Here is a 26,259-nt window from a genome sequence, read left to right on the forward strand (position 1 = left end):
CCTTTTTTGGAGGAAATCTGTTGTTGCCCATGACTTGCTTGCAATTCATCATGATTATCGTTATTTTTACTGCACGTTTACGTCGATTTCTACAAAATATGTCTCTAACACGGTGTACAAACGTCAACAAGTGCCCGGCAACTTGTGAATTGTTTAAAGCCAAAAGCACGGAATGAAAGAGAATGCAACGGAGAAAATAAATTAATATTAGGGGCCACCCCCAGAAAAGGCCCTCTCCCAGGCTGCCATTCTCCCCTCTTCTGAGCGCAGTGGAACAACCAAGAGGGGGCCCCTCTGCCCATTTTCACTTCTTGCCTAGTGATCTCGCCCGGGTATCGCTTCCACCTCTACATTTCTGCGCTTCTGCAACTGCCCCAGAGGTACCTGCCTAGTCCTAGCCCCACGTCCTCATCTTTTGCGGCTCTTCGCCCATTTTCCCCTCTCACTTTCTCTCTTCCGCTAGTGATGACGACATCGTTTTTGAGGACTTTGCCCGCCAGAGGCTGAAGGGGGTGAAAGACGAGAAGGAGGAGGACGACGACGGGATGAGCTCCCCACAGCTGAACGACAGATAAACTGGATCTCCTCCCCGTGGGTCTCTCTCTCCGTTTCCAAGTCCTGACACCTGAGCACTAGGCTTCTTATCTTTTGTATAAAGGTTTCTTTCTTTTTTCCGGGTTTGGGGTGGGGGTCGAGTTCCTTTGTTTTTTAAAACACTGACCAGGAACCTGTGGGGTGAGTCGGGGAGCTTGCAAAAGCCTTGGGTTCTTTTCCCACCCGCTCTGCGAGCCACAGATTTTTCTGGCGGCCTCCAAGGAGGGCGAATGCCCACCCCCCTGTGAGCCACGCTGGATGGGGGGCTGTGTGTGCGTGTTTTCTGTCGTTGTCGTCGTTTGCCCAGGAAGGAGCAGCGGCCTTGCTTGGTAACTGTGCTCTGCTTTCTGCTGGGGGCTCCATCCCAGTGTCCCCACCCCACTGGCTCCAGGCCCTGCTTCTTCGCACCTCGCTCCGTTCACCTGCGGAACCCCCTGCCACAAGATGCGGCAATGGGCGCCTCTCGCCCTGACAGTTCCCAAGGCGATTTTGGAGGCCTGTCGGCTGTTAAGCCAGGAGGCGGCACGCCTAGAGCTGGCTGCCGTGGTCTTTGGGTCGGATCCAGTCGAGTGCTGTACTGTCTTCCCAGGTTTTCCATCTCTTGCCCCAAGGGCCTTTTTGAGATGCTTAGAATATTAGAATATTAGAAGAGTTGGAAGGGACCCTGTGGGTCATCTAGTCCAACCCCCCTGCAATGCAGGAATCTTTTACCCAATGTGGGGCCCTGAGTTCAAGAGTCTCATGCTCCACCCACTGAGCTGTCCCAGGTCCAAGGAGGGGCTATGACTCAGTGAGGGAGTTTATCGGCAGGCTCATTCCCCATCATCTCTAGATAAATGGAACTAGAAAAAGATGCACAAGTTGATGGAATTGAGATGAGGGGTGAACAAAGGCAGCAGTCCGGTTTTGCAGAATTGGAGAATTCTCCCTTCCAAACCCGTATTGCATGTTCTAGACGCTTTAGCTTCATAGAATCGCAGAGCTGGAAGGGAACAATAAAGATATCGTATCGTATCATATCGTAACGTGCAAAAGATGTTCGGTGAAGTTGCTCCGATTCCAGCTCCTGAAAAGGTTGTGCTTTGGGGCAGCTGCAGCTCCCAGGAGTTACTGCCCTGGGTTCGAATGCCGTGATTTGCTACATTCGGCTCCGAGAAGCCAATCTGGACTGGAGGGCAAAACCTGCCACTCATGTTTCCATCGCCAGGCCAGCATGAGGGGTCTCTTTCTTCACACAATGTGATTTCAGTGAGCAAGGACTATGCATTTGTTATCTTATTAATTCCATAAAATATATACAGCTTGATTGTTCAAACAAGCAAACCTGAAAGTCGTTTACAAAGAGAACGAAGCGATAAAATTACCAGTAAAAGAATCTCTTTGATATTTTGAAAGAGAAAGTATGTAATAAACTGAGAACATACTAAAACATGCATTGACGTTCCACCTGTCCGGACAGGCTTGTTTATAAATAAGAATGGTTTGGGCAGGCACCGAAAATAGGACGGTATCAATGAGCAGGGAGTTCCAAAGTGTATGGGAGCCGACACATTAAAATGTTGATTTCTTACCAGTGTGGAACAGGCACCTGTAGCATTGCCGGTTTCTGCAGGTTGGCGCGGTCGGAAGGACACCTGAGGTTGGTGCCATTATCACAGACAGGCTGTCTCTCTCTCTCTTGAACAGGCAAAATTTCCTGCCAGGAATGCTGTCTTTTTATGCTGTGAACTTCCCTGAGCTCGACAGGTGAAACCTAATAAATTTAATAATAAATCTGCAGAGGTGGGCTCTGGAGTTGAAATTTAGTAACAGCAGCCTTGGTTCATCCAGCTCAGCACTATCTGCACTGGCTAGAGTCCCCCTCTCTCTCTCACCTGCGAATCCCCTCCCGCCGTGCGTTTACCTGCCTCACACCTGATGCCATAAACCAGCTTCAGGTGTAGGGTCAGGTGGGTGTGGTCTGGCCAAAACAGCCTCATGGGCCAAGGGGGAAGGCGTCATGGGCCAAATTCGGCCTGAGGCCCCCCCCCATTAAATATTGTTGTTCTTTAGTTGTTTAGTCATGCCCGACTCTTCGTGACCCCATGGACCAGAGCACGCCAGGCACTCCTGTCTTCCACGGCCTCCCGCAGTTTGGTCAAACTCATGTTAGTAGCTTTGAGAACACTGTCTCACCATCTCGTCCTCTGTCATCCCCTTCTCCTTGTGCCCTCCATCTTTCCCAGCATCAGGGTCTTTTCCAGGGAGTCTTCTCTTCTCATGAGGTGGCCAAAGTCTTGGAGCCTCAGCTTCAGGATCTGTCCTTCCAGTGAGCACTCAAGGCTGATTTCCTTCACAATGGATCGGTTTGATCTTCTTGCAGTCCATGGGATTTTCAAGAGTCTCCTCCAGCACCATAATTCAAAACCATTAAAGATACAGGGACCTAAGACTTCTCTCAGGTGCGATATTTGTCCAGCTGGTCTCTCAGGGACTTGGGCAAAGGATCCCAGAGCCTGGCCCTTTCTTGGTGGGAGACGCCTTTGGGGTTGGAGCCTTGGGAACACTTGCATGCAAAGGAGTTAGGCTCTTTTGCTACAGCCCTTTTCGCCCTATGGGAGAAGAGGAGCAGCTGGTTGATGCTAGAACTGGGAAGAAAGAGGAATTGCAGGAAATGAACAATGGCTGCATGAGCTGATAGAATTTGCAGAACTAGCAAATGACAGCCCAAAATAAGGAACCAAGGCGGCAGGTAGATAAGGAGCAAGTGGGAAAGCTTCAGGGGGGGCATTTAAAAAGATTTGTTCTTTAGTCGTTTAGTCATGCCCGACTCTTCGTGACCCCCTGGACCAGAGCACGCCAGGCACTCCTGTCTTCCACGGCCTCCCGCAGTTTGGTCAAACTCATGTTAGTAGCTTTGAGAACACTGTCCCACCATCTCATCCTCTGTCTTCCCCTTCTCCTTGTGCCCTCCATCTTTCCCAACATCAGGGTCTTTTCTAGGGAGTCTTCTCTTCTCCTGCGGTGGCCAAAGTATTGGAGCCTCAGCTTCAGGATCTGTCCGTCCAGTGAGCACTCAGGGCTTTAACTATACAGACCTTTGTTGGCAAGGTGATGTCTCTGCTTTTTAAGATGTTGTCTAGGTTTGTCATCACTTTTCTCCCAAGAAACAGGCGTCTTTTAATTTCGTGACTGCTGTCACCACCTGCAGTGATCATGGAGGCCAAGAAAGTAAAATCTCTCACTGCCTCCATTTCTTCCCCTTCTATTTGCCAGGAGGTGAGGGGATACTACACTAAAATTTCAAGTTAGGGCAACTTTATGAGCAACAGTGAGCGAAGACATGAAAGAGGAAAAAATAGGGGGGATGAATTATTTGATATGCAGCAAAACAAGTTAATTCTAGAATGCCTTTTGGGAGTCTTGGGTTGGGAAGTATGTAAATATTGCATGATGGAAAAGTATGCCGTGTGTATTGAATACAGTTAGACCTCGGGTTGAAGTAGCTTCGGGGTGAATATTTTCGGGTTGTGCTCCGTGGCGACCCGGAAGTAATGGAGAGTGTTACTTTCAGGTTTCGCCGCATGCGCAGACGCTCAAAATGACGTCACACACATGACGGAAGCGGCAAAACGCAACCCATGCACACACATCTTACGTTTACTTCAGGATGTGAATGGGGCTCCGGAACAGATCCCGTTCGTATCCAAAGGTACCACTGTACTGGAAAATACTTTAAAAAATAAAAAAAGGAAGAGGGGGAGCAGCAAGGCTTTCTCCAAATGACCCAGAAGCGTCAGGAAGGAGGTCTGCTGTCAACAAAAGGATGGCAGGCAAGATTTTTGTCTATCCCAAAAAAGGATGTGCTTTTACTAATCTGGCACGTAGAGCCTCTTCCGCTGCCATTTGTCAGCAGAGGACTGGGGACCGGTTCCCTGAATTTCTCCAGGGGATGAATCATAGCATTGCAGAGTTGGAAGGGCCCCCAAAAGCTGTCTAGCCCAACCCTGCTATGCTAGGGAAGATTTGGAGACCGTTCTGCAAAGCAGCCTTCTTTCCCCAAGGAGCTGAGGAAAAGGGGAAAGCGGAATAGATCTTCTTCGCAAAAAATGTTTTCCAAGATGTTTTGGCTCAGCTGCACCAAAGTAGCATCTGTGTGCCTCGAACACTTGCAGAAATCAGCTACCTGGAAAAGCTTCATGTACTCCTCGTTCCATTTACAAGGGCTAGATTTCAGTTTTGCACGCAGATCAGATATTACCACTGCAGTCGTAGTTACTATTATTAGAGTATGAGAAATCGGTAGAAACAATTGGCCAAGTATGTATATTATTCATTATTAAATTTGCATGCCACCCTTCATCTGAAGACCTCAAGGCAGTTCACAACGTAAAAAATACAAGAGAAAAGCACAAAACACGTAGTAATATGTAGAATGCAGTATGCTGAAACGGTCTTCCTCTAGTGAACAACCTAGTGAGGTTGCCCTCTGACCAAGAGGGGAAAAAATCAGGTCCTTCCTACTTCTGTGCTTTTAGAAACAGTTTGATGGGCAGAATCGTGCCACTGAAGTGTGGAGTGAAATCAAACCAAGCTGCCGGTTAATGAAATTCCCTTTAGAGTCAGTCTTAGGCAAGAGAGGCCATCTCAAGAAAGCGGCGGCGGAGTTTTCACAAAACCGCTTTCCAATGGCTTTCTTTTCTTCTCGCAAAAAGCACTCTATTAAATACCCCCAATAAATATTCCTGCATAGCAAGGGGGTTGGACTAAATGGCTCCACAGTTCCCCTTCCCAAGCTTTCTGCAAAAGCAGCAGCAGCGGTGGCAACTGCGCCTGTCCAGGTTTTGTGTTCGGTCCCCCCCGCGATTGTGTTTCACGTTGCTGTGTTTTGCAGCTTCCACATTTGCTTAGAACCGTTTTGGGTCTTGGAGGCCCCTGCTAATAAGTGTGCATTTGGGGGGTTTGAGAGGCAAGCAGAGCACAGTTACGGCTGCCCCTTTCCCTGGGAAAGAGGGGGAGGAAGGATGAAGGCATCCTGGGCGAAGGGAGCCCTTTGCAAACTCTAGCTAAGCAAACCAGGCAGTCCGTTTTGTAACGTGGTTCCTTTGTACTGTTCTTTAAGGGGGGGGGTAGGAAAACACGTTGGCTCCCTCCACTGTATCCGTGACGTTTTCTGTGTTTTTGTCAAATAAATTATTCTAGTTTATTAATCTTAGAAAAATACAAAGTGCTCTCGCAGGGTCCCTGACTTTCTTTGTGTCTCTCTTACTTGAACCGGAGTTGTTTTGCCAGAAATGCCCACAACAGACACTGGGAATGCCTTTTTTGTTGTAGTTGGTCAGGTATGACTAAAGCAGCCCACCCCCGGCCTGGTGTCTTCCAGATTTTTCTCCCCCACCTCAACTTCCTATCAAATATTTTGTTGCATGTAGTGTCAGCGCTGAAAAAAAAGAGAAAAGTCCCCATGGAAAACAGTAATGCGGAGCGGCGGGGTGAAATAAAAGCTGCAAACCGTTGAACCAAATTACAGGTATTTTTGACTACAATTCCCATCATCCATAGTATGACAGCGCTGAATGATGGAGTTTGTAGTCCAAAACTTCTAAAAGGCTCCTGGCTGACTATGAAGTCCACACTTCCCTTATCTCAGTCCATGGAAGGATAGATTCCGAAAGCAAAATGATACTAGTGTTTTGGAAAAAAACAAAACTTCTTGCAGGTTACATGTACACACACCACAGGAAACAATAGGAGCAGAGTGTTGTTGCCCCAAACCCCATTCCCTCCAGGGAGTTCTCCTGTTTCCCCCTTCATGGTTATTCGTTGCTTCCATGGCAGAGTGCCACAAATTCAAACATCCATCTCTGCAAACGTCTTCTTCCCTGATGTGGCATCCCAAGTTGGTGGTGTCTGTTGCGATGCGACATCTCCTCATCAACTGCCTCCCTCCAGAGTCCAATTTGTTGCTGTTATTATTGCTGTTATTATTATCCTCCCAGGAGTTCAAGGGGGCGTACACACTGCTCCCCATTTAATCCTCAGAATAACAACCCTGCGAGGTAGGATTAGGCTGAGAGGCAGCGGCTGGCCCAATTTCACCCAGGGAACTTCATAGCTGCGTTGGGATTTGAACCCCTGTCTCCTGTGTCCTTGTCCAGCACTCTAACCACTACTCCACACTGGCTGCCCAGCGTGCCAAAAACATCAAGTTTCCACCCTCCTTCCTCACTGAGTCTGGCAGGTTTCTCTGCTCTAAAGAGAGTGGTTTATTCCTGGCTCAATGACAAAAACCGGGGGGGGGGGGGGGAGACACTTTTTGCATGTTTGGCTAATGGTGAACACTCACTTGGGGGTAGCCCTAGAAGGTGCCACATTCAAAAGGCTTCAGGAAGAAAATTAAAACCTCCCAGCTTAGGAAAACTCATTTATTGTTAAACTTAAGTACAGCATTCCAACTGCCAGGGCTTCACTGGTAAGTTGGTCTTTTGTTTTATTCACTGCTTCGGATTGTGTGTGCGGATTGTATGAACAAATAGAGCCATAAAATGGGTACCTAGTGATAAGGGAGGTCTTCGGGGGAAAAGAGTGATGAGGGGGTCTACACCCCATTTTACAGGGCTCTGTGTAGTTTGCACAAGCCCAACGGGCAAAGCTTAAAAACCATCCTGCACGCAGCCCGTAAAACTGTTTGAACGTGACGTCCTAAGGGCAGGCAAGGACCCTCTGAGACCCCCTTCCCCTGCTCCTAAGGGGGAAGAACGGAACAGCCCATTTGCGTCCTGGAGGGTCACTAATCTCACCTTGATCTTGGCCACCCCTGAAAGCCAGAATGCAAAGATGGCTTCTACTGAACAACTTTGACCGTACCTACAATCTCTTTAAAGGGGGGGGGGAGCAAATGCACTGCAGTAATACTTAAGAAGCAGAAGGGGAGGCAGCCCACAAACGGTTTTCCCCTTTGCTGATGTCCGCAGCTGAGACCTACAGAGCCTAATTCTCTCCCCTGCACAATGCCTGCATCACCAATTTATTTAACTCCTATATTGAGCCACCACCGGACGAAAAAGTCCTCTGGGTGCGTAGGAGCCAACTTCTAGGGGCTGAGGGGTCTTCGCACCCCCATAAAATATTTGAGGGGACCAGGCCCTTCCAAAGCTACTGGGTATTGCCATTCAAATGGGGGGGGGCTGCATGCTACACATTGCAATCGATTAAGGGGGAGTAGGGCTTACCTACTGCCCTCCCCAATATTATATTCAAGTTGGCACACCTGTCCGGGTGGGTAACAAGTAAAAACCAGAAATATAAAACAGAACACCGAAATGTAACGCAGGAAAAAATCAGAAACGACACTGGTACAACAACTGTAAAAAGAAGGACAAACCTGGTACCTTAAAAGGTCATTGTGTGGGCATCAGGTTCTCTTTTGGGGGGGGGCAACACTAAAAAGACCCCCAGTTTTGTAGCTAGCCTCATTTGCTTCGTTTTGCCCACTCTGTCCTGCGTTCCTATGTGACACAACTGGCAGAGGTTTGCAGCCACAGAGTACTGAAGATATTGGGCTTGGACCTTCTCAAATCATTAGGAAGAACTGCCGCGCAGGGCGAGCTCCACAAAGATGCAACCCCCCCCCCAAAAAAAACCCCCTTCCGTTGCAAGATATCCAATTGCTTCCAGGGGGTGCGACTGGACCCCTTCATTTCTCCAATGTGCAGTGTAGAGAACTGGGCTAGCTGGCCGCGCAGAGCTCAGACCAGTCCCACACGTGCAGCGACCCATCGCTCGCCGCTGACAGCAACGTCCGGGGCTTGGAGGGGTGCCAGGCGTGGGTTGTGACGACCGGGGCAGCGACTCCAGCTTTGCCCGCCCCGCTGAAGACGTGCCCTTTGTGGACGAAGGCCGGTTTGGCGTCCTGCACGGACGGGACCCAGTTGTGTGTGTCGTAGACCCGCACAGTTCCGTCGAAGCCTGCAAAGGGGGGGGGGAGGGGAGAGGTGAGCACTTCCCAGCACAGAGGAGGGAGAAGAGGGAAGGAGCATGGAAAGTACCTAACAGGATCAGGGCCCTGGCAAGGGCAGTATCCTGCTCTCTCACAAGCAGGGCGCTTCCATCGCCTGCGGTTCCCACCTGCTGGTAAAGGTAAAAAGGTAGAGTACCCCTGGATGGTTAAGTCCAGTCAAAGGCAACTACGGGGTTGCGGCACTCATCTCAATTTCAGGCCGAGGGAGCTGGCGTTTGTCCACAGACAGCTTTCCGGGTCATGTGGCCCGCAGGACTAAACCACTTCTGGCGCAACAGAACACCGTGATGGAAACCAGAGCACAAGGAAACGCCGTTTACCTTCCCGCCGCAGTGGTACCTATTTATCTACTTGCACTTTGACGTGCTTTTGAACTGCTAGGTTGGCAGGAGCAGGGACCGAGCAGCGGGAGCTCACTTCGTCGCGGGGATTCGAACCACCGACCTTGTGATCGGCAAGCCCCAGAGGCTCGGGTTTAGACCACAACCTACCAGCTGGTATTTGGAGGTGAAACTGCACCCCAAATGCGGAGGCTGAACAGGAAAAGGGGTGCAGGCCCCTGTGGCTGCACCTGAGCATGCGACAATTGGAGAAATGTTGCTCCAGCCATGCTCAGAGATCGTGGACCTGCAGAACTGGAAAGGACCTGAGGGTTGTCCAAATTCCACCCTCCCTACACATTTTTAAAGGGCATAGGATCCTCACCACATTTAAAATGTTTCTCAGCTTTGAAGTGAGGTTTTGCTGCAGAGCCTGGCAGCTGGGCAAGAGGCTACTGTAACCCAGCCCAAAGGGCACCTCTCCACTGGATCGGATTCCCATTTTACAGAAGCGGAGAACCGTGGCTGTTTTGCCAAAAGCTCCCCTGTCAAGTCAAAAGTTGTGTCTCCAACCAGATAGGGCCCCTGAGGTGGTTGACTTGCCCCCACACCCCATTCCCTCAGTTTTTCGGTAGCCCTTGAGCCAAGACTAGGACACCGGTGGCACTGTGGTCTAAACCACTGAGCCTCTTGGGCTTGCCGATTGGAAGGTCGGCGGTTCAAATCCCCGCGATGGGGTGAGTTCCCGTTGCTCTGTCCCAGCTCCTGCCAACCTTGCAGTTTGAAAGCACACCAGTGCGAGTAGATAAATAGGTACCACTGCAGTGGGAAGGTAAACGGTGTTTCCGTGCGCTCTGGCACTCGCCATGGTCCTCTGTACGGCAGTAGCAGTGTAGTCCTGGCCACATGACCCAGAAAACTGTCTGTGGACAAACGCTGGCTCTCTCGGCCTGAAAGCGAGATGAGCACAACCCCAGAGTTGCCTTTGACTGGACTTAACAGTCCAAGAGTCCTTTACCTTTAAAGCCTAGGCAGCATGACACTAGCAACTAAATTTCTCCCCACCCTCCAAATTCTGGCACAAACAGGACCAAAGAATTACCGAGATCTCCGCCCCACAGGCTTACCTGAGATGGCCAGGTGTTCTCCAAGCAGAGGGGCAAAGGAGACCGAGAGGAACCCTGCCCCACAGTGGCCACCCGTGGACACACAGCACTGAGCCATCTTCACAGCTCTCGTGGGGTTTCTGAGGTCGGTTAGCATGACACGGCCGGCAGAGGAGAGGCGGGCCACCAGCCGCCTGTCCCCAGAGGATGGCAGGGGGCCGCAGCAAACTCCAGCACACCAGCTCTGCCCAGGCAGCGCCTCAGAGACGTGGGCATCCTCAGCGACCCGCAGGAGACCCTGCGGCTGCCTGGTGTCAGCCAAGAACAGCTGCCCCTTCATGCCGCAGGCCAGGACGGCAGCTTCGTCCAGGAACTCCAGGGTGGCAACCTCATCGGTGTTTGTGGAGCCTACAGAAGGAAACAAGAGCACAAGGGGGTTGTGGAATTGTATGCTTGGAAGGGACCCCCAAAGGTCATCCAGTCTAACCCCCTACAATGCAGGAATCTCTCTCATATATATATATATATATATATATAAATTTTTATTAAATTTTTCCATTACAAATAAGTCCATACGACCATGTTTACAAATTTCCAGTTTTTGAACTTCCACCAGCACCTCCATCAATCATCCATTTTTCCTATCTTCACGCATTTTCTATATATAATATTGCCAGTTAATATTATCTTTCCATCTCTGTTTCTTTTTTACAATATACCTTGTACTATCACAAAACCTCCTTAAAACCCACTAGCATTGTCTGTTCATCACATATAGTTTCCAGATAATCCGTAAACTTTCCCCAGTCCTCGATGAATTTGCGATCTTTCTGGTATCTAATTTTTCCAGTCATTTTAACTAGTTCTGCGTAGTCCATAAGTTTCATTCTCCACTCATTCAAAGTCGGAATGCAGGAATCTCAGCTAAAGCAAACAGGACACATGGCCGTCCAAACTCTGCTAAAAACCTCCAAAGAAGGACAGAGCAACACCTTGAATGGCTCTTCCTGTCAGAAAGTTCTTCCTGATGTTGATTCGGAATCTCTTGTAATCTGAAGCCAACTTTTGAGGGTTGGATCAGTAGCTGGGTAATGGGACTCTTAATCTTAAGAAGACTCTCTTTTTTAAAAAAACCCAAAAACTTTTTAATTGATTTTCCAATAAAAAAAATCCAATTAATATATCCAATCATAATACTCCAATTAAAATAAAAAACTAAAATAAAAAAGACCAAATTATAGTCCAGATTATAATTATTAATTTTTCGGAGCTCCCCACATCTCCACATCTCAGTCCTGCCTATTCTCGCTGTTTCCATATTTTCCACATCTCGATTTTAACGCTTTGTAATTCTCTGTCCCTGAGCCCAGGATTCTCGATCACGTCAAACGTCATCTAGAGGGGGGAGAGTGCGATCTCCAAAGGCTGAGCGATCTCCAAATGACTGATATTTGTGGAATACGATTTATCTATATTGCAAACAGCTTTGCCTAACATTCAGATCGTGGGAAGTCAAAAATATTAAGATTACAATTTGGAAGACAACTGGACTTTTTATTTTTGTTTGTTTTTATTGCGTCTCCACCCGCATCGTTCAGCCCAGAGACTGAGGTCCAGCTCCGAGGGCCTTCTGGCGGTTCCCTCATCGCAAGAAGTGAGGTTACAGGGAACCAGGCAGAGGGCCTTCTCGGTGGTGGTGCCCGCCCTGTGGAACGCCCTCCCTTCAGATGTGAAGGAAATAAGCAGCTATCTTATTTTTAAAAGACATCTGAAGGCAGCCCTGTTTAGGGAAGTTCTTAATATTTAATGCTGTATTGTTTTTAACACTCGATTGGGAGCAGTCCAGAGTGGCTGGGGAAACTCAGCCAGATGGGCGGAGTATAAATAATAAAATATTATTATTATTATTATTATTATTATTATTATTATTATTATGGGTTTTATCCCACAAGACCGAAGGCTACCTGCCACGAAGATGGTTCTCCTGGATTCCATCTCGGTCACCTGAACATCGCTGACCCGCAGGCCATGAAGGACCCACGCCGATTTGGAGAAAGCAGTTGCAATCTTTGCCCAGCAGTGCTCCTTTCCTTGCGTGGTGCGGACAGCGTAGAGGGGCTTAATAACATCTGGGGGAGGAAGGGAAAAGACAGTTACTGTCAGCATCGCCCTTGAGCCAGTGTCACCAACTGGACCCATGCACTTCAACCCCGACTGGGCTAGGCGAGCTGGGTAGCACTTCCAGAGACCACCAGGTCAAAGTGCTGTGGACTCACAGCTTAGAGTTGTGAGCACCGGATTCACTTCCACAATACAGTCGTCGCACAGCAGAGTATAGCAGAGTCTGGCAGTGTATAAACGACTTGGAGAGCAGCTCTGTAGAATATCTTCTTTTATTCTATAACTACAACTATAATACAAAACTATATACAGAGCTAAATAGGTCTAAGCATAAATGAATGCTGCACTGAGTGTCTGCAGCTGCTCTTAGCAGCAACCTTATCTCTACACACGATCTCTAACACTCAGTCTCTCTCTCTCTCCGACACACTGACTGACATGGTGCTGGAGCTGAATAAGTAGAAAGCAGAACACTGCTCCTCCTCTCTGGAGAATCAGCAGGAGATTCTTGGATATGGGAGGGGTGAAATCTCCTCAGTTATCCCCAAGATATGGCTGTGTGTGTCTCTACGCTCTCTACAACCCCCACAATCCCTGAGCACTGCCTGTGCTGGCTGGGGCAGCTGGGAATTGAAGTCGATCAATATTGGGGTGGGGTCTCTATACAAGCACCAGCAAACTGGAATCTGGAACCCAGAAGCGCCAGTTACGGCCGAGCGAAGTCGGTCGGGTTCGAACTGGAAACTCACCACTCTTGCGGTGCGCGTTTAAGGAATCCCGATTTAACGGCTGCAGAAAGGGAGATGTAATTGTGGATTGGAGAATCTCATGACCTGGAGGAATTGGGTGGAGGAAAGCTTTCCTGTAGGGGTGCAAATATCCAGAGTGTGGGGGTCAGGTGGGATTACTATGAGGGATTGTGAAATGTGGAGCAAGCCATTGTGTCCGCGATGAAAGCATTGCGTCGACTGGGTTTGATTCATTGACAATAGTTTCTGATCGAATCCCACAAGCCTCTGCACCTCTGCCATTTGCTTTCTCTACGCCTGACAGGCACGTATAAGCATTCTAAATACACAGACCAGTTGCCGGTTGCTTCATCAGGCATCCTGGGTCATAAAGATAGAAGGTAGTTTCTTTGACGTAGCTATTGTTAGTTTTGTTAATCTTAGGGCCATGAAGAGAGTTCAGGAAGAAAGTTCACAAAGAGATGTTAAATACTACCCATCCTTCCTCTCCTGTTTACTGCTGTCTATGATCTCTGGAGTTTGCTAAAAGCATTCCTCCTTGCTTCCTATTTTATTTACTCTGAACTACATATGCATGCTCAAGTAGGAAATAGTTTCTTTGTAGTTAAAAGAATTTCTTCTGATCTGACTTTGTCCCACGTGGTTTTTTTTGAAATCCTCAGAGGAAATCTGAACACTGTGTAATAAGTTCTTTTGTGAATAAAATGACCTGGGCCAAGGGGTGGAGAGAGAATTATACACACTCCTCCCAGAGTCTTGCTGGTCAAGCCCCGTATGTATTTTATTAATCCTTCCTTACTTTGGGAATGCCACACTCTCCTCCCTCCTTTTATAACACATGAACTCGCAGACATTTGGTGAATGTCGGAGAACTCAGGGCATGCAGCAGAAAGCTGTTCTTCAAGAGTTAAACTGTGGAACTTCCTGCCACAGGAGGCAGTCATGGCCACCTGCTTGGGTGGGTTTAAGAGAGGATTAGGCAAATTCAAGGAGGAGGAGAGGGCAATCGAAGGCTACTACTCCGGATGGCTCTGCTCTGTCTCCAGAGTCAGAGGCAGCAATGTTGCTGAATCCTAGTTGGTCGAAGCCACAGGAGGGGAGAGTTGTTCTTGTGCTCAGATCCCACTTGTGGGTTTCCCAGAAGAGGCATCTGGTTGGCCCCTGTGAGAGCAGGAGGCCTGGACTAGATGGTCCTTTGGCCTCATCCAGCAGCCTGGCTTTTGTGACATTATCATGCAGCAGAGACCCCTTATGTTAATTATAAAGTAGAAAATATTAGTTTCAGCCTTTCGCGCACGTGGCAAGCCTCATGGTGCAGTGAAAGGAAATAATAATAATAATAATAATAATAATAATAATAATAATAATAATTTATTATTTATACCCCGCCCACCTGGCTGGGCCTCCCCAGCCACTCTGGGCGGCTTCCATAGAAACCAAAAATACAGTAAAATATCACACGTTAAAAACTTCCCTGAACAGGGCTGCCTTAAGATGTCTTCTGAATGTCAGGTAGTTGTTTATCTCTTTGACATCTGCTAGGAGGGCGTTCCACAGGGCGGGCGCCACTACTGAGAAGGCCCTCCACCTGGTTCCCTGTAGCTTTGCTTCTCGCAATGAGGGAACCGCCAGAAGGCCCTCGGCGCTGGACCTCAGCGTCTGGGCAGAATGATGGGGGTGGAGACGCTCCTTCAGATATACTGGACCGAGGCCGTTTAGGGCTTTAAAGGTCAGCACCAACACTTTGAATTGTGCTCGGAAACGTACTGGGAGCCAATGTAGGTCTTTCAAGACCAGTGTTATATGGTCTCGGCGGCCGCCCCCAGTCACCAGTCTAGCTGCCGCATTCTGGATTAGTTGTAGTTTCCAAGTCACCTTCAAAGGTAGCCCCACGTAGAGTGCATTGCAGTAGTCCAAGCGGGAGATAACCAGAGCATGCACCACTCTGGCGAGACAGTCCGCGGGGAGGTAGGGTCTTAGCCTACGTACCAGATGGAAATAAACTATGGAAAATAAACCATGTAGGTTTTCTTTTGAATTAGGGGTTTTTGTACTGGAAACTGCCCTGCAATCTTCAGATGCAAGGCACTATACAGGTGAATTTAATAAATAATAATAATAATAATAATAATAATACATCAAGCAGTGACTTGCTGACTGACGCACCTGTTTCATCCTGCCCCACGTGCCACACCTGCAGGGAGCCGTCTGATGGGCCACTTGTCACCAGCAAGCTACAGCCACAAGCAAAAAAGAGTTAGGAATGCTTGGGAAAGGGGACACAGGTGGGCTTCCACTCACACACAAACCCCAGAAAGAGGCATCCTTGACATATTGTCAACTGAGAACTCCAGTTCGGGATGACCAAGGCTCCCGGCTCCCGAGGCTGTCAGCACAGTCCGCTCTGCACTGCAAGGACACTAGAACTACCGTATGTTTCCGTGTATAAGACAAGTATTTAATACATGTTACGGAAAAATCTAGGTGCGAGGCTGCTCAGTCCCCCAGCTGGTTGGGCAGAGCCCGCGAGTCCCTGCGGAATAAAAGAAGGAATCCAGCCACCAACCGGAGCAAATAGCTGTAGACCAAAGTTTATTGCGCAACAGGTTCAAAGAGGAATTTCGAAACCCGAGGATGGGGTGACAAGGACTTTTAAAACTTTCCCACCATATCCCAGAATACAGTTCGTACAGCATCATTGATACATCACTGACATGTCACAAAAGGGGAGGGGTAGACAGGGGTTACACTAGTTTAACTTTGGCAAACATGTTCAGACAAGTCCTTGGTACAAGATTAGCATAAGCAGACATGGCAGGGCAGGACTCAGGTATAAGATTAGCCTAGGCAAACACCTCTGAAGTCCCACCACCCAAAGTCCAATAGAACTTCCTTTGCATGTCTGGACCGCCTGGCAGGTCTGGTGATGGGATTAGGCTTCCCTTGGAGAACAATTAGCTTACCTCTGGGAACTTCCTGGGGTAGGAGGTATGGGCAAAATAGGTCCGCTGGTTATTGGCTACTGTGGCAATTGGGTGGGTGATTGGCGATTACGTTTTTCGAGCGTGCAGATGATTGGTGGCTTTGCCGATGTGTGTGTGATTGGCTGTTGCGGTCCTGCGGGAGAGGGATTTTTGGCAACCCCCCCCCCCAAAAAAAAGCTCAACAACTCTAGCAATCTCTCCCAAAGAAAGCTCAACAACTCTGTGCAATCTCTCCCCCCCCCCAATTTTCTCTATTTTGAGTCTTATACATGGGGGCGTGTTATACACGAAAAAATACGGTAATTTAGGTACCACTTCTGTACCGAATGCTCTAGGCAGGCTTTGCACACCTAGATAACCAGCAATCAGAAAATAAGGATTTTCTAAATCTTATTTTTCTTTCTCTTTTAACCTATTTTTGTTCTCTTTATTTCTAACCCCACCCCCCAGCTTTTTGTGTTTTTATTGTATCTAGATAATATTCCTTTAAGAAAAGGAAAGGATATTAAGTTCTGTATTTTTCTCTAGAAAACCTTAATAAAATTTATATATTAACCAGCAACCGAGAGGCCAAGTCCTTTTAGCACCACTGACCTGGTCTTTGGCACATGCTTCAGCATGCACACCGGGTGATCGGAAAATCCACCATGTTCAACCTTGAAATCTCTTTCTGGACATAAGCCCTGTTTAAAAATAAATAAATTAAGGAGTACAGTATATTAAGATAAATTATTAAGATTAAAACAAAGTTGGAAAGGATTTGCTGAAATATCTAACTGAATTAGAATACCAAAATGGGAGGTGTGAGGAGGTCAAGGAAGTAAGCGAATGAAAGCAAGTGATGTAAAGGTTTGACTTGTTGTTGTTGTTTTTCTGTTATTGGATGATGTTTGTTTCTTATGTATTGTTTTCTCTTTTCCTTTTTTGATTGTTCTGTTTTTGACCTATATTTTCTTTTTCTGTAACCTTTAAAAAAATCCCAATAAAAATTTATTCAATAATAATAATAATAAATAAATAAATTAAGGGTTCCACCCGAAAACCATCCTGCAGCTAAGGATCCATGCCTGGGCCTCAGCCGAAAAGAGACCCAGGAGAGCATTTGCACAAACATCTATCTCTTCTGAAGTTGGGGGGTGGGCCCAAATGGGGAGGGGAAATCTCCAAAGTATTATCATTAACATTACCCGGTTCTCCTTTGCGTAAAGTCGCTGAGGCAGCAGAAGCTGAAGGATTTCATTCCTTCTTCCATTTTCATACCCCGCCACACAAATACCTAAAGAAATCAGACCAACATTGTTCCTTTTTAAAACATTAAGTTTTTTGTTTTTTAAAAAATATGGGGGATCAAGAAAAATATGGGGCGTCGTGCCCAACTGTCAGCTGGTAAAAGGTAAAGGTAAAGGACCCCTGAAACTGGTAATTGATCAAATTACTAGGAATCTGAATTCGTAGAAAACAAAACAAAAAGTGGAAGCAAAAAAAATGCCAAAGAGAAAGAAAACAAAAACTCACTTTTTTCTCCCGTCCACTCAATGACTCTGGTGGGATCGTGAAGCTCAAACAGGTGGAGATCGTTGTACCTGGAAACACGGGAAAGAGAAGTGGGAGAGAAATACAATGAATGGATGGATGGATGGATGGACAGACAGACAGACAGACAGATGGACACTGAGTGACTGGGATGGCTCAAAGGGGCAGAGCAGCCCTTGCTCCCCAGTGGCCACGGAGGCAAAGTGGGAGCCCAAAGCAGGACCCACCTCTTCTCCCCTCCCAATTCCTTTCTCTTCCCCCCTCCCCTCCCTCTCCCCTCTTCTTCTCCCCCATCTCCTCCCCTCCTCCCTCCCCTCCCTTTCTCTTTCCTTCTCCCTCCTCTTCCCCCCTCCCTCTCCTCTCTTTCCCCTGCCTCTCTCCCCTCCCCGCTTTTTCTCCCCCATCTCCTCCCCTCCTCCCTCCCCTCCCTTTCTCTTTCCTTCTCCCTCCTCTTCCCCCCTCCCCTCCCTCTCCTCTCTTCCCCCTGCCTCTCTCCCCTCCCCTCTTTTTCTCTCCCATCTCCTCCCCGATCTCCCCTCCCTCTCCCCCCTCCCCTCCCTTTCTCTTTCCTTCTTCCTCCTCTTCCCCCCTCCCCTCCCTCTCCTCTCTTCCCCCTCCCTCTCTCCCCTCCCCTCTTTCTCCCCCCATCTCCTCCCCGATCTCCCCTCCCTCTCCCCTCTTCTTCTCTCCCCTCCCCTCCCTTTCTCTTCCCTCCTCTTCCCCCTCCCCTCCCTCTCCCCTCTTTTTCTCCCCCATCTCCCCTCCCTCTCCCCCCTCCCCTCCCTTTCTCTTTCCATCTTCCTCCTCTTCCCCCCTCCCCTCCCTCTCCTCTCTTCCCCCTCCCTCTCTCCCCTCCCCTCTTTCTCTCCCCCATCTCCTCCCCGATCTCCCCTCCCTCTCCCCTCTTCTTCTCTCCCCTCCCCTCCCTTTCTCTTCCCTCCTCTTCCCCCTCCCCTCCCTCTCCCCTCTTTTTCTCTCCCATCTCCTCCCCGATCTCCCCTCTCTCTCCCCTCCCCTTTCTCTCCCTCCCCTTTCTCTCCCCCCTCCCTCCCCCCCCCCCGCTGACTCACAGTCTCAAGGACTCCAGCAGCCACTCCTCCTCTCCCTCTTCTTCCTGTTCTCCTTCTCCCTCCATCCTCCTTTCCTCCCAAAACTTGCAATCGGCGCGGAGCCAGGGCGGCCCGTCACGTGAGAGCGCCCCGTCACGTGAACCGGCCTCCTCCACGTGTCCGCCCGCTTCCCTCCAATCGCCGGGCGCGCGGGGTGGGCGGGGCCTCGCTCGGAGAAAGCCCCTCCCCTCCCGGCCAGCTGCGAGCGGAGGAGCCTCTCGCCCCAGGCGGGACCTCCGCGCTGTCCTCTGGGGGTCCCGCGGGTTTCGTGGCCCTTGGGGGATCCGAGGGGGGGGGCTCGCGTGACTCTCCCTCCCCCGCCCTATTTCATCCATCACAACAACCCTGCAAGGTAGGCTAGGCAGAGAGGCGGCGACTGGACCCCCAGGTCTCGCCTCCTGGGGAGATTCGAACCCGGGTCTTTCCCAGAACCGCTGCTCCACACTGGCTCTTGGTGGGCTGGGTGGGTCTTTGGCTTTTCTGGGGGTCCTGGGTTCAAGGTGTTGCAGGATTTTATGTATAGGTGGGGGGGTTGCCCCTCCAGCAGATATCCTGCACATGCAGCCCACTACCAAAACCAGCACAATCACTTTTGTGACTTTTGTGATTTGTCCCCACAAAACAATTCATCACAGTTTCTTCCTATCTATTCAAAGGGCCTCTGCTGCAGAATACCAAGTGTAAGAATTCTCTGATCTATGTACCTGTGTACTGGCTCACTGGGAAAACTTCAGAAATTCATATAGACATGTGAGCTCAGCTACTCAGCAGCCCCTCTGCCTGAGGGATAATCCCTGGCATCCTGATACCTGAGTGCCAGACAGGTAGCCGTTCCAGAAATAAACCCAGATGAAGATAAAAAGGTGTGATGAACTTGGCTGGGAAACAGGGAAATGTAAATATCTCTTTTGTGACACTTGTAACAAAAGTGTTTGGTGGAGGGCAAGGGGAACCATGGGGCAGGGTGCTCAGATTCCTGCCACCAGACCTCCCCTTTCATGATGTAACCATGATGTATTAGTGATGTAGTTGGGGGGGTGTAACATGGGGATGAGCAGCTAATAAAAGTTTGGGGGCTCTTTTGTTCGGGGCTTCCATCTTGTTCCACCTTGTGGCAGGTGGGAGTCCTGTCGCGACCGTCTTCAATAAAGACCAAGCCCACTGGCTGCTGTTTTGCTCTGGTATTCCTGGCTGGTCTCCTTGTTTTTTGTACAAAGGAGCCCTCAAATTTCTCCGTTAACAAAGGGAAAGTGGCAAGTGATGGTGCCCACCATGGGTGACGCTGTTGTTGTTGTTGTTTAGTCTTCGTGACCCCCTGGACCAGAGCACGCCAGGCACTCCTGTCTTCCACTGCCTCCCGCACTTTGGTCAAACTCGTGCTGGTAGCTTCGAGAACACTGTCCCACCATCTCGTCCTCTGTCCTCCCCTTCTCCTTGGGCCCTCCATCTTTCCCAGCATGAGGGTCTTTCCCAGGGAGTCTTCTCTTCTCATGAGGTGGCCAAAGTCTTGGAGCCTCAGCTTCACGATCTGTCCTTCCAGTGAGCACTCAGGGCTGATTTCCTTAAAAATGGATCGGTTTGATCTTCTTGCAGTCCATGGGACTCTCAAGAGTCTCCTCCAGCACCATAATTCAAAAGCATCCATTCTTCGGCGATCAGCCTTCTTTATGGTCCAGCTCTCACTTCCATACATCACTACTGGGAAAACCAGAGCTTTAACTACAATGGTGCCTCGCAAGACGAAAAGAATCCGTTCCGCGAGCCTCTTTGTCTTGCGGTTTTTTCGTCTTGCGAAGCATCCCTATTAGCGGATTAGCGCTATGAGCGGCTTAGCGGCTATTAGCGGCTAAGCGGCTATTTGCGGCTTAGCGGCTTAGAAAAAGGGGGGGGAGCGAAAAAAATCGCAAGACTCGCAAGACGTTTTCGTCTTGCGAAGCAAGCCCATAGGGAAATTTGTCTTGCGAAGCACCTCGAAAAACGGAAAACCGTTTCGTCTAGCGGGTTTTTCGTCTTGCGAGGCATTCGTCTTGCGGGGCACCACTGTATACGGACCTTCTTAGCTTGGGAGACGTTAAGAGGGGCAAATTCTTGGAGGAGGAGGCGGCCATTCGGTGGCTCCTCGCCAGGGCGGCTGCGATCTGCGGCAGTGCTTCTGGCTGCTGGGAATCCCAAGCAGGGAAAGGGCAGCTGAGATCAGGTCTCGCTGCAGGCTTCCCACAATTATTATTTCATTTATTAAATTTGCACACCGCCCACACTGTGAGAACAAGATCCTGGACTAATGATTCATCAGTATTGCGTTCAGGTGTCTTTTGCACAACAACCCTGCAAGGTAGATGCAGCCGAGAGATTGACTTTATACCTACTGATGTGACTCAGTTTTTTTTTTTTAAAAAATATTTATTAAAGTTTTGAAAGTTACAGAAAGAAAAAAGAAAAAGAATTAAACATAACAAAACCATACAATACAATACAATACAAAGACAAAAATATTACATATACATAACATAAAACAAAAACAATTAAAAAAAAGAAAAAAGAAACACCACCAATACTTTCAATGTTATCAACTTTCTTTTACTTGTTTCAGCGACCTCCTCACACCTCCCTTTTTTTTGTATTCCACTTTGATTAATTGTTTCAGCAAATCCTTTCCATCTTCCTCAAATTTCTATCCTATCATTTAACTTAACAAATTCTAACATTATTTTTTTCCTTTAATCCAATTACAATCTATTATACTTAATTCTTTATAACATTTCTGCTAAAGCCATGTAACTTTGTTCCAACATCTTTCTAACATTCCTTAATTTTACAATATTTCTGTAGATAATATTTAAATTTCTTCCAATCTTCTTCCACCAACTCTTCTCCCTGGTCTCGGATTCTGCCAGTCATTTCTGCCAATTCCATGTACTCCATCACCTTCATCTGCCATTCTTCCCGGGTGGGTAGATCTTGTGTCTTCCAATACTTCGCGATGAGTATTCTTGCTGCTGTTGTTGCATACATAAAGGAAGTTCTTTTTTTAAAAAATAATATTTATTATCATTTTTTTGATAATGATAAAGGAAGTTCTATCCTTCTTTGACACCAATTGGCCGACCATGCCCAGGAGAAAGGCCTCTGGTTTCTTCAAAAAAGTATATTTAAATACCTTTTTCATTTCATTGTAGATCATCTCCCAGAATGTCTTAATCCTTGGGCATGTCCACCAAAGGTGAAAGAATGTACCTGATGTGACTCAGTTGTTTGCCAACCTGGTGCCTCCTCCAAATACTCATGGGGGACTGTCCCGAAGTGTCTGCAGTCCTTCCCTGACCCAGCATCTCTCCCCCCCACTGCCCCACTGCCCCTTTTCTCCCCGCCATTGCAGCCACTCGACAGCATTTAGAACGAAAATGGAGAAAGAGGGAGCAGGTGCAATGTTAGGGGTTGGTCTAGATGACCGTCAGGGTCCCTTCCAGCTCTACAATTCAATGGTTCTTTGTGCATGGGGGAAAGGGCAAAGATGCACTCATGTACCAGCTAAACCAGCTTTCTTCTTCCTCTTCTGTGGCATAGCTCAGTTGGCAAAGCATGAGAGTCTTGATCTCAAGGTCATGGGTTCGAGCACATTGGGCAAAAATAAAATAAAATCCTGCATTGCAGCGGGTTGGCCTAGATGACCCTCAGGGTCCCTCCCAATTCTATGATTCTTTCCTTGGGTTCTGCTTCAAGTAGCGCTTGGGAGCAGGGTTTCTCTCTTCGTAGGCTTTGCACCACCGTGATCTGAATGTATACCCTGCCTATTTTTCAAATCCGTCTGAAGCAGTAAAACGACAAAATAATATATAAAATGTCTGCGGTACATAAAAAGTAATGGTGTGAAACCTTGGTTAATGTAGCAAGCCCAGAAATCAATTAAGCAAATGGAAACAGCAGTTCATAAAGCAGCGGTTTAGAAAGAGAGGGAGAGCGAAAACAGACAATGGAGCAGAAAACACTCCTCTAGAGGTCTTTCTTAAACAACCAAATGCCTGGCGATGGGTTTCATGCGGAAGGGCATTGCACAAGGCAGGCGCCATCACCGAGAAGACCCTGTTGCTTATCATTGCCCCTGCCGTCCCTCTCACCTGGAGCCAGGCCTCAGATACTGGATGGAGCAAGCAGAGAAAAATAGATGAAATAAGGTGGGCAGCTCCTAAGCTGTTTGGGGCTTTAAAGACACCATTTGAAACAAATGACACACATCTGTTTAGTCCTGCCTTCCAGCATAGGGTTGGGGCATGTGGTCTTTGTGTCCAGGACTCAGCCAGAAGCCTAGAACCAGTTCACTTTCCTGGCAATTCTCAGGGCCTGGGAAAACAAAGAGTGACCTTTGAGCAGTAGGGTGAGAACCTTTTGACATCCCCCCCAAAAAAAAAGATTATTTCCTATATCATAAAGGGATAAACTTATGCTTAAAAGGGGTCTGATTCCTCTCAGTTGTGAAAAAAGGGCACCCCAAAATGAAAAGTTGGAATCACCATATAGGTAACATTACTACTCATAAGTATAAGCACTGTAAAAAAAAAAAAAATACAACTTAATGGATCTGTTTAGAACTTTTACATCTGTCTGGAACTTCCTAAAACTGTTTTGGAGAATTGCCGGATTCATCCATCCAGATCGCAGGAAGTAATCGGTGCACATCACACAATCAAAGCAAATTTTATTGCAGCAGAAGCAAAGGCCAACTGCAACCTCGGTTTATTCTAAGCAACAATGTACAAAACATTGTGCGAGTATTAGAGAATTTGCCAGCTCTATTTTTCCTGTATTATAAGACACGCTCTGCATATTACACAACACGTTGTACAGTTACATATACAAACACTGATTGATTTCGAAGTGAGCTTTTTCCAAGAGATTTGGAAATGACAGTTCATTCCTTTGTTTTTTAGGCAAAGCTGGCTAAGCTACAGGAACACGAGGTTGTTAAAAGTTGCAACCCTAGTGGGCAGCTTGTGGGGCAGATGTGGGTCAGTAGACCGAGGAGCCAGACTTAAGCTCTGGGGAAGAGTGTTGCGAAAGGACCTTGTTGTTGTCCCAGCCTTCATGCTGCAAGAAGGCCACTTTGGAGTGATATAAGACCATAGCGAGAAGCCAAAATATCCAAAGAGGAAAGTTAAATTTAACGTTAGAAGAAAACAGACATGCATGAGGCGTGAGGTTGATGTGTGATTTATTTCTCAGAACTGAAGTGTCGATTTGTGCCTGGAGCAGACCAGTGACAAATATATACAGCACTGGAAGACGGAACACTTTGTTCAAAGGCAAATGATGAGATTGGGCAAAGAAACAAGAGATTCAGTAGCGGAAGGGGATGCTGGGTGAGCAGCCGGCAAAGCAGCAGGCAGAGGGGAGCGCCCTCCCTTCTCCACCACAAGCTCCCCCGCAATCTTCAGGTATGAGAAATGTCTTCTGCTGCACGAGTTAGCCAGACTCAAGTCCGCAGCAGAGCAACATGCCCTCGGTTGATTGTTGGCTCTCCGTTGACCCCTAAAAGATGAGAAAGGAGGGGTTATCCTGGACTAGGTGGCTTTCTGTTACAGGGGAGTTCTGAGTTCTTTACAACAACAACAACAACAACAACAACAAGGCATATCTAACTCTTGTTGGGGACGCAGGTGGCGCTGTGGGTTAAACCACAGAGCCTAGGGCTTGCCGATCAGAAGGTCGGCGGTTCGAATCCCCGCCATGGGGTGAGCTCCAGTTGCTCGGTCCCTGCTCCTGCCAACCTAGCAGTTCGAAAGCACGCCAGTGCAAGTAGATAAACAGGTACCACTCTGGCGGGAAGGTAAACATTGATTCCATGCGCTCTGGTTTCTGTCACGGTTTCCCATTGTGTCAGAAGCGGCTTAGTCATGCTGGCCACATGACCTGGAAAGCTGTCTGCGGACAAACACCGGCTCCCTCGGCCTGAAAGCGAGATGAGCGCCGCAACCCCATACAGTGGTACCTCAGGTTACATATGCTTCAGGTTACAGATGCTTCAGGTTAAAGACGCCGCTAACCCAGAAATATTACCTCGGGTTAAGAACTTTGCTTCAGGATGAGAACAGAAATTGCGCGGCAGCAGCAGCGAGAGGCCCCATTGGCTAAAGTGGTGCTTCAGGTTAAGAACGGTTTCAGTTTAAGAACAGACCTCCAGAACGAATTAAGTTCTTAACTCGAGGTACCACTGTAGTCGCCCTTGACTGGACTTAACCGTCCAGGGGTCCTTTACCTTTACCTTACGAGGCCCTGAAATTTGCCTGACCTTCCGATGCAAGCCACAATTTGCAGGATATGCAGAAGTCCCCGTGGCCCCCTCCCCCCCTTCTGCCTTGGTTCCTTCCTGGGAACTGACCTAAGCAGCGTCCTCCGCAAGGTTACAGAGGGATGGTGTGTCAGTCGCTCTGTTCCTCTTCATCGCTGAGCTGCTCCTGGAATGAGGAAAGCAGGCATGAAAATCATGTGTGATGTCACACCCCACAACTCCCCATTTCGCCCCTAGTATAGGCTAGGTAATCCTTCAGCTCAGATGTAGTTTTAACTAGATTTATGGGATACAGACCACTCCCCCCGCCAGCAGACCCATACAAGGGACTGAAAACCACATGCCAGACCTGCAGTGATTTGACTCTGCAAAGTGATGCAAGCCGTGCGAATAGGAAGCTGAACCAATTGGGCCCTTGGCCTGATCCAGCCGGCGCTTCTTATGTTCTTAAGCCATTGTTTGCCCAGATGTGCCTGAATGTAGTGATCTGGGAAGCGGGGGGGGGGGGGCTGACCTCCAGGGTAATGATGGACGGATGATGTGTCTCTCAAACTCGGGTCTCCGGCTGCTGTTGGACTACAACTTCCATCACCCCTAGTCAACAGGACGAGTGGTCAGGGATGATGGGAGTTGTAGTCCTGCAACAGCTGGGGCCCTGAGTTTGAGAGATGTTGGAAGGGCTTATTCACACATATGTTTTTCATTTTGGCCCTGTACTTCCCTCGTAGAACATCACTCTTTAAAGCTGAATCAGAGCAAAAGTCGATTCGGGTTTTCCGCAGGTGGAGGTTTGCTCCGATTCAGCTTTAAAGCGCTGGTTTTTGTGGGGAGAAAGGGTGCCTGACCACAGAGCTTTGAATCGTGAACTGTGCCTGGAAAAAGCAAAGGGAAGTGTGGCCCAAGCCCTTCGCTCCACCCCCTTTCCACGTATCCCCATAGCTTAATTCACTGCACCCCATTTCTGCATTTAATGTGCAGCTTAATAATAATCATAAGATTAAGATTTTAACATTTTACATACCAGGAGACCTGGAAAAACGCAATTGTCACTTGCTCTGGCTGCACCCAGAGAAAATGGGGCTGGGAATGCCCCCTGGGAAGCAACAGGATGTGACCATGTCCCATTGCTCACATGGACACCCTACAGCAAAAAAAGACGGCTAAACCCATTTGGGGGATATTTTTTGCCTTAGGTGGGCCCTGTATGGCAAGGAGGGGGAAGGGGGTAGGTATGTGCCCGGGCAAGTGACAGGGTGCCATCCTATCCAGTCACTTTGGGGGCAGCATTTGTGACCCCCATTTAACAGCGCATGGCAGTAACCAGCATGCAGTCATGGTGTGGTTTTAAAAGAGGATTAGGCAAATTCATGGAGGAGGTGAGGGCTACCAATGGCTCCTAGTCACAGAGGCTCTACTCTGCCTCCACAGTCGGAGGCAGCTATGCTTCTGAACACCACTTGC

General features: G+C 48.4%; 3 protein-coding genes across 5 annotated transcripts in view; 1 reads left to right on the forward strand and 2 right to left on the reverse strand.

Moving 5' to 3' along the window:
• ARRB1 (arrestin beta 1) overlaps positions 1 to 8,204 on the forward strand; it is a 135,665-nt gene extending 127,461 nt beyond the window's left edge. For all 3 annotated transcript variants that reach the window (XM_081860551.1, XM_081860549.1, XM_081860550.1), the window contains one exon: positions 464 to 8,204. In XM_081860551.1, the coding sequence (XP_081716677.1) occupies positions 464 to 575 (112 nt within the window). In that variant the 3' untranslated portion in view covers positions 576 to 8,204. The remainder of the gene's footprint in view (positions 1 to 463) is intronic.
• Positions 6,985 to 18,624, reverse strand: WDR73 (WD repeat domain 73). Its single transcript, XM_081860598.1, has 8 exons — positions 18,477 to 18,624; positions 17,389 to 17,456; positions 17,061 to 17,149; positions 16,468 to 16,556; positions 15,056 to 15,123; positions 11,984 to 12,148; positions 10,041 to 10,427; positions 6,985 to 8,541 (listed from the first exon to the last, which is right to left on the reverse strand). The coding sequence occupies exons 1-8, from the start codon at positions 18,539 to 18,541 to the stop codon at positions 8,303 to 8,305; spliced, it is 1,170 nt and encodes a 389-aa protein (XP_081716724.1). The 5' UTR covers positions 18,542 to 18,624; the 3' UTR covers positions 6,985 to 8,302.
• A 5,080-nt stretch (positions 18,625 to 23,704) lies between these two features.
• Positions 23,705 to 26,259, reverse strand: part of LOC309341295 (disintegrin and metalloproteinase domain-containing protein 9-like) — a 41,388-nt gene continuing 38,833 nt past the window's right edge. The window contains exons 22-23 of the mRNA XM_081860897.1: positions 24,889 to 24,964; positions 23,705 to 24,038 (exon numbers count right to left, since the gene is read on the reverse strand). Of these exons, the coding sequence (XP_081717023.1) occupies positions 24,929 to 24,964 (36 nt within the window). The 3' untranslated portion in view covers positions 23,705 to 24,038; positions 24,889 to 24,928. The remainder of the gene's footprint in view (positions 24,039 to 24,888; positions 24,965 to 26,259) is intronic.

Source organism: Podarcis erhardii (genome assembly GCF_964252035.2).
Source record: "Podarcis erhardii genome assembly, chromosome: 4".
Lineage (NCBI taxonomy): Eukaryota > Metazoa > Chordata > Lepidosauria > Squamata > Lacertidae > Podarcis > Podarcis erhardii.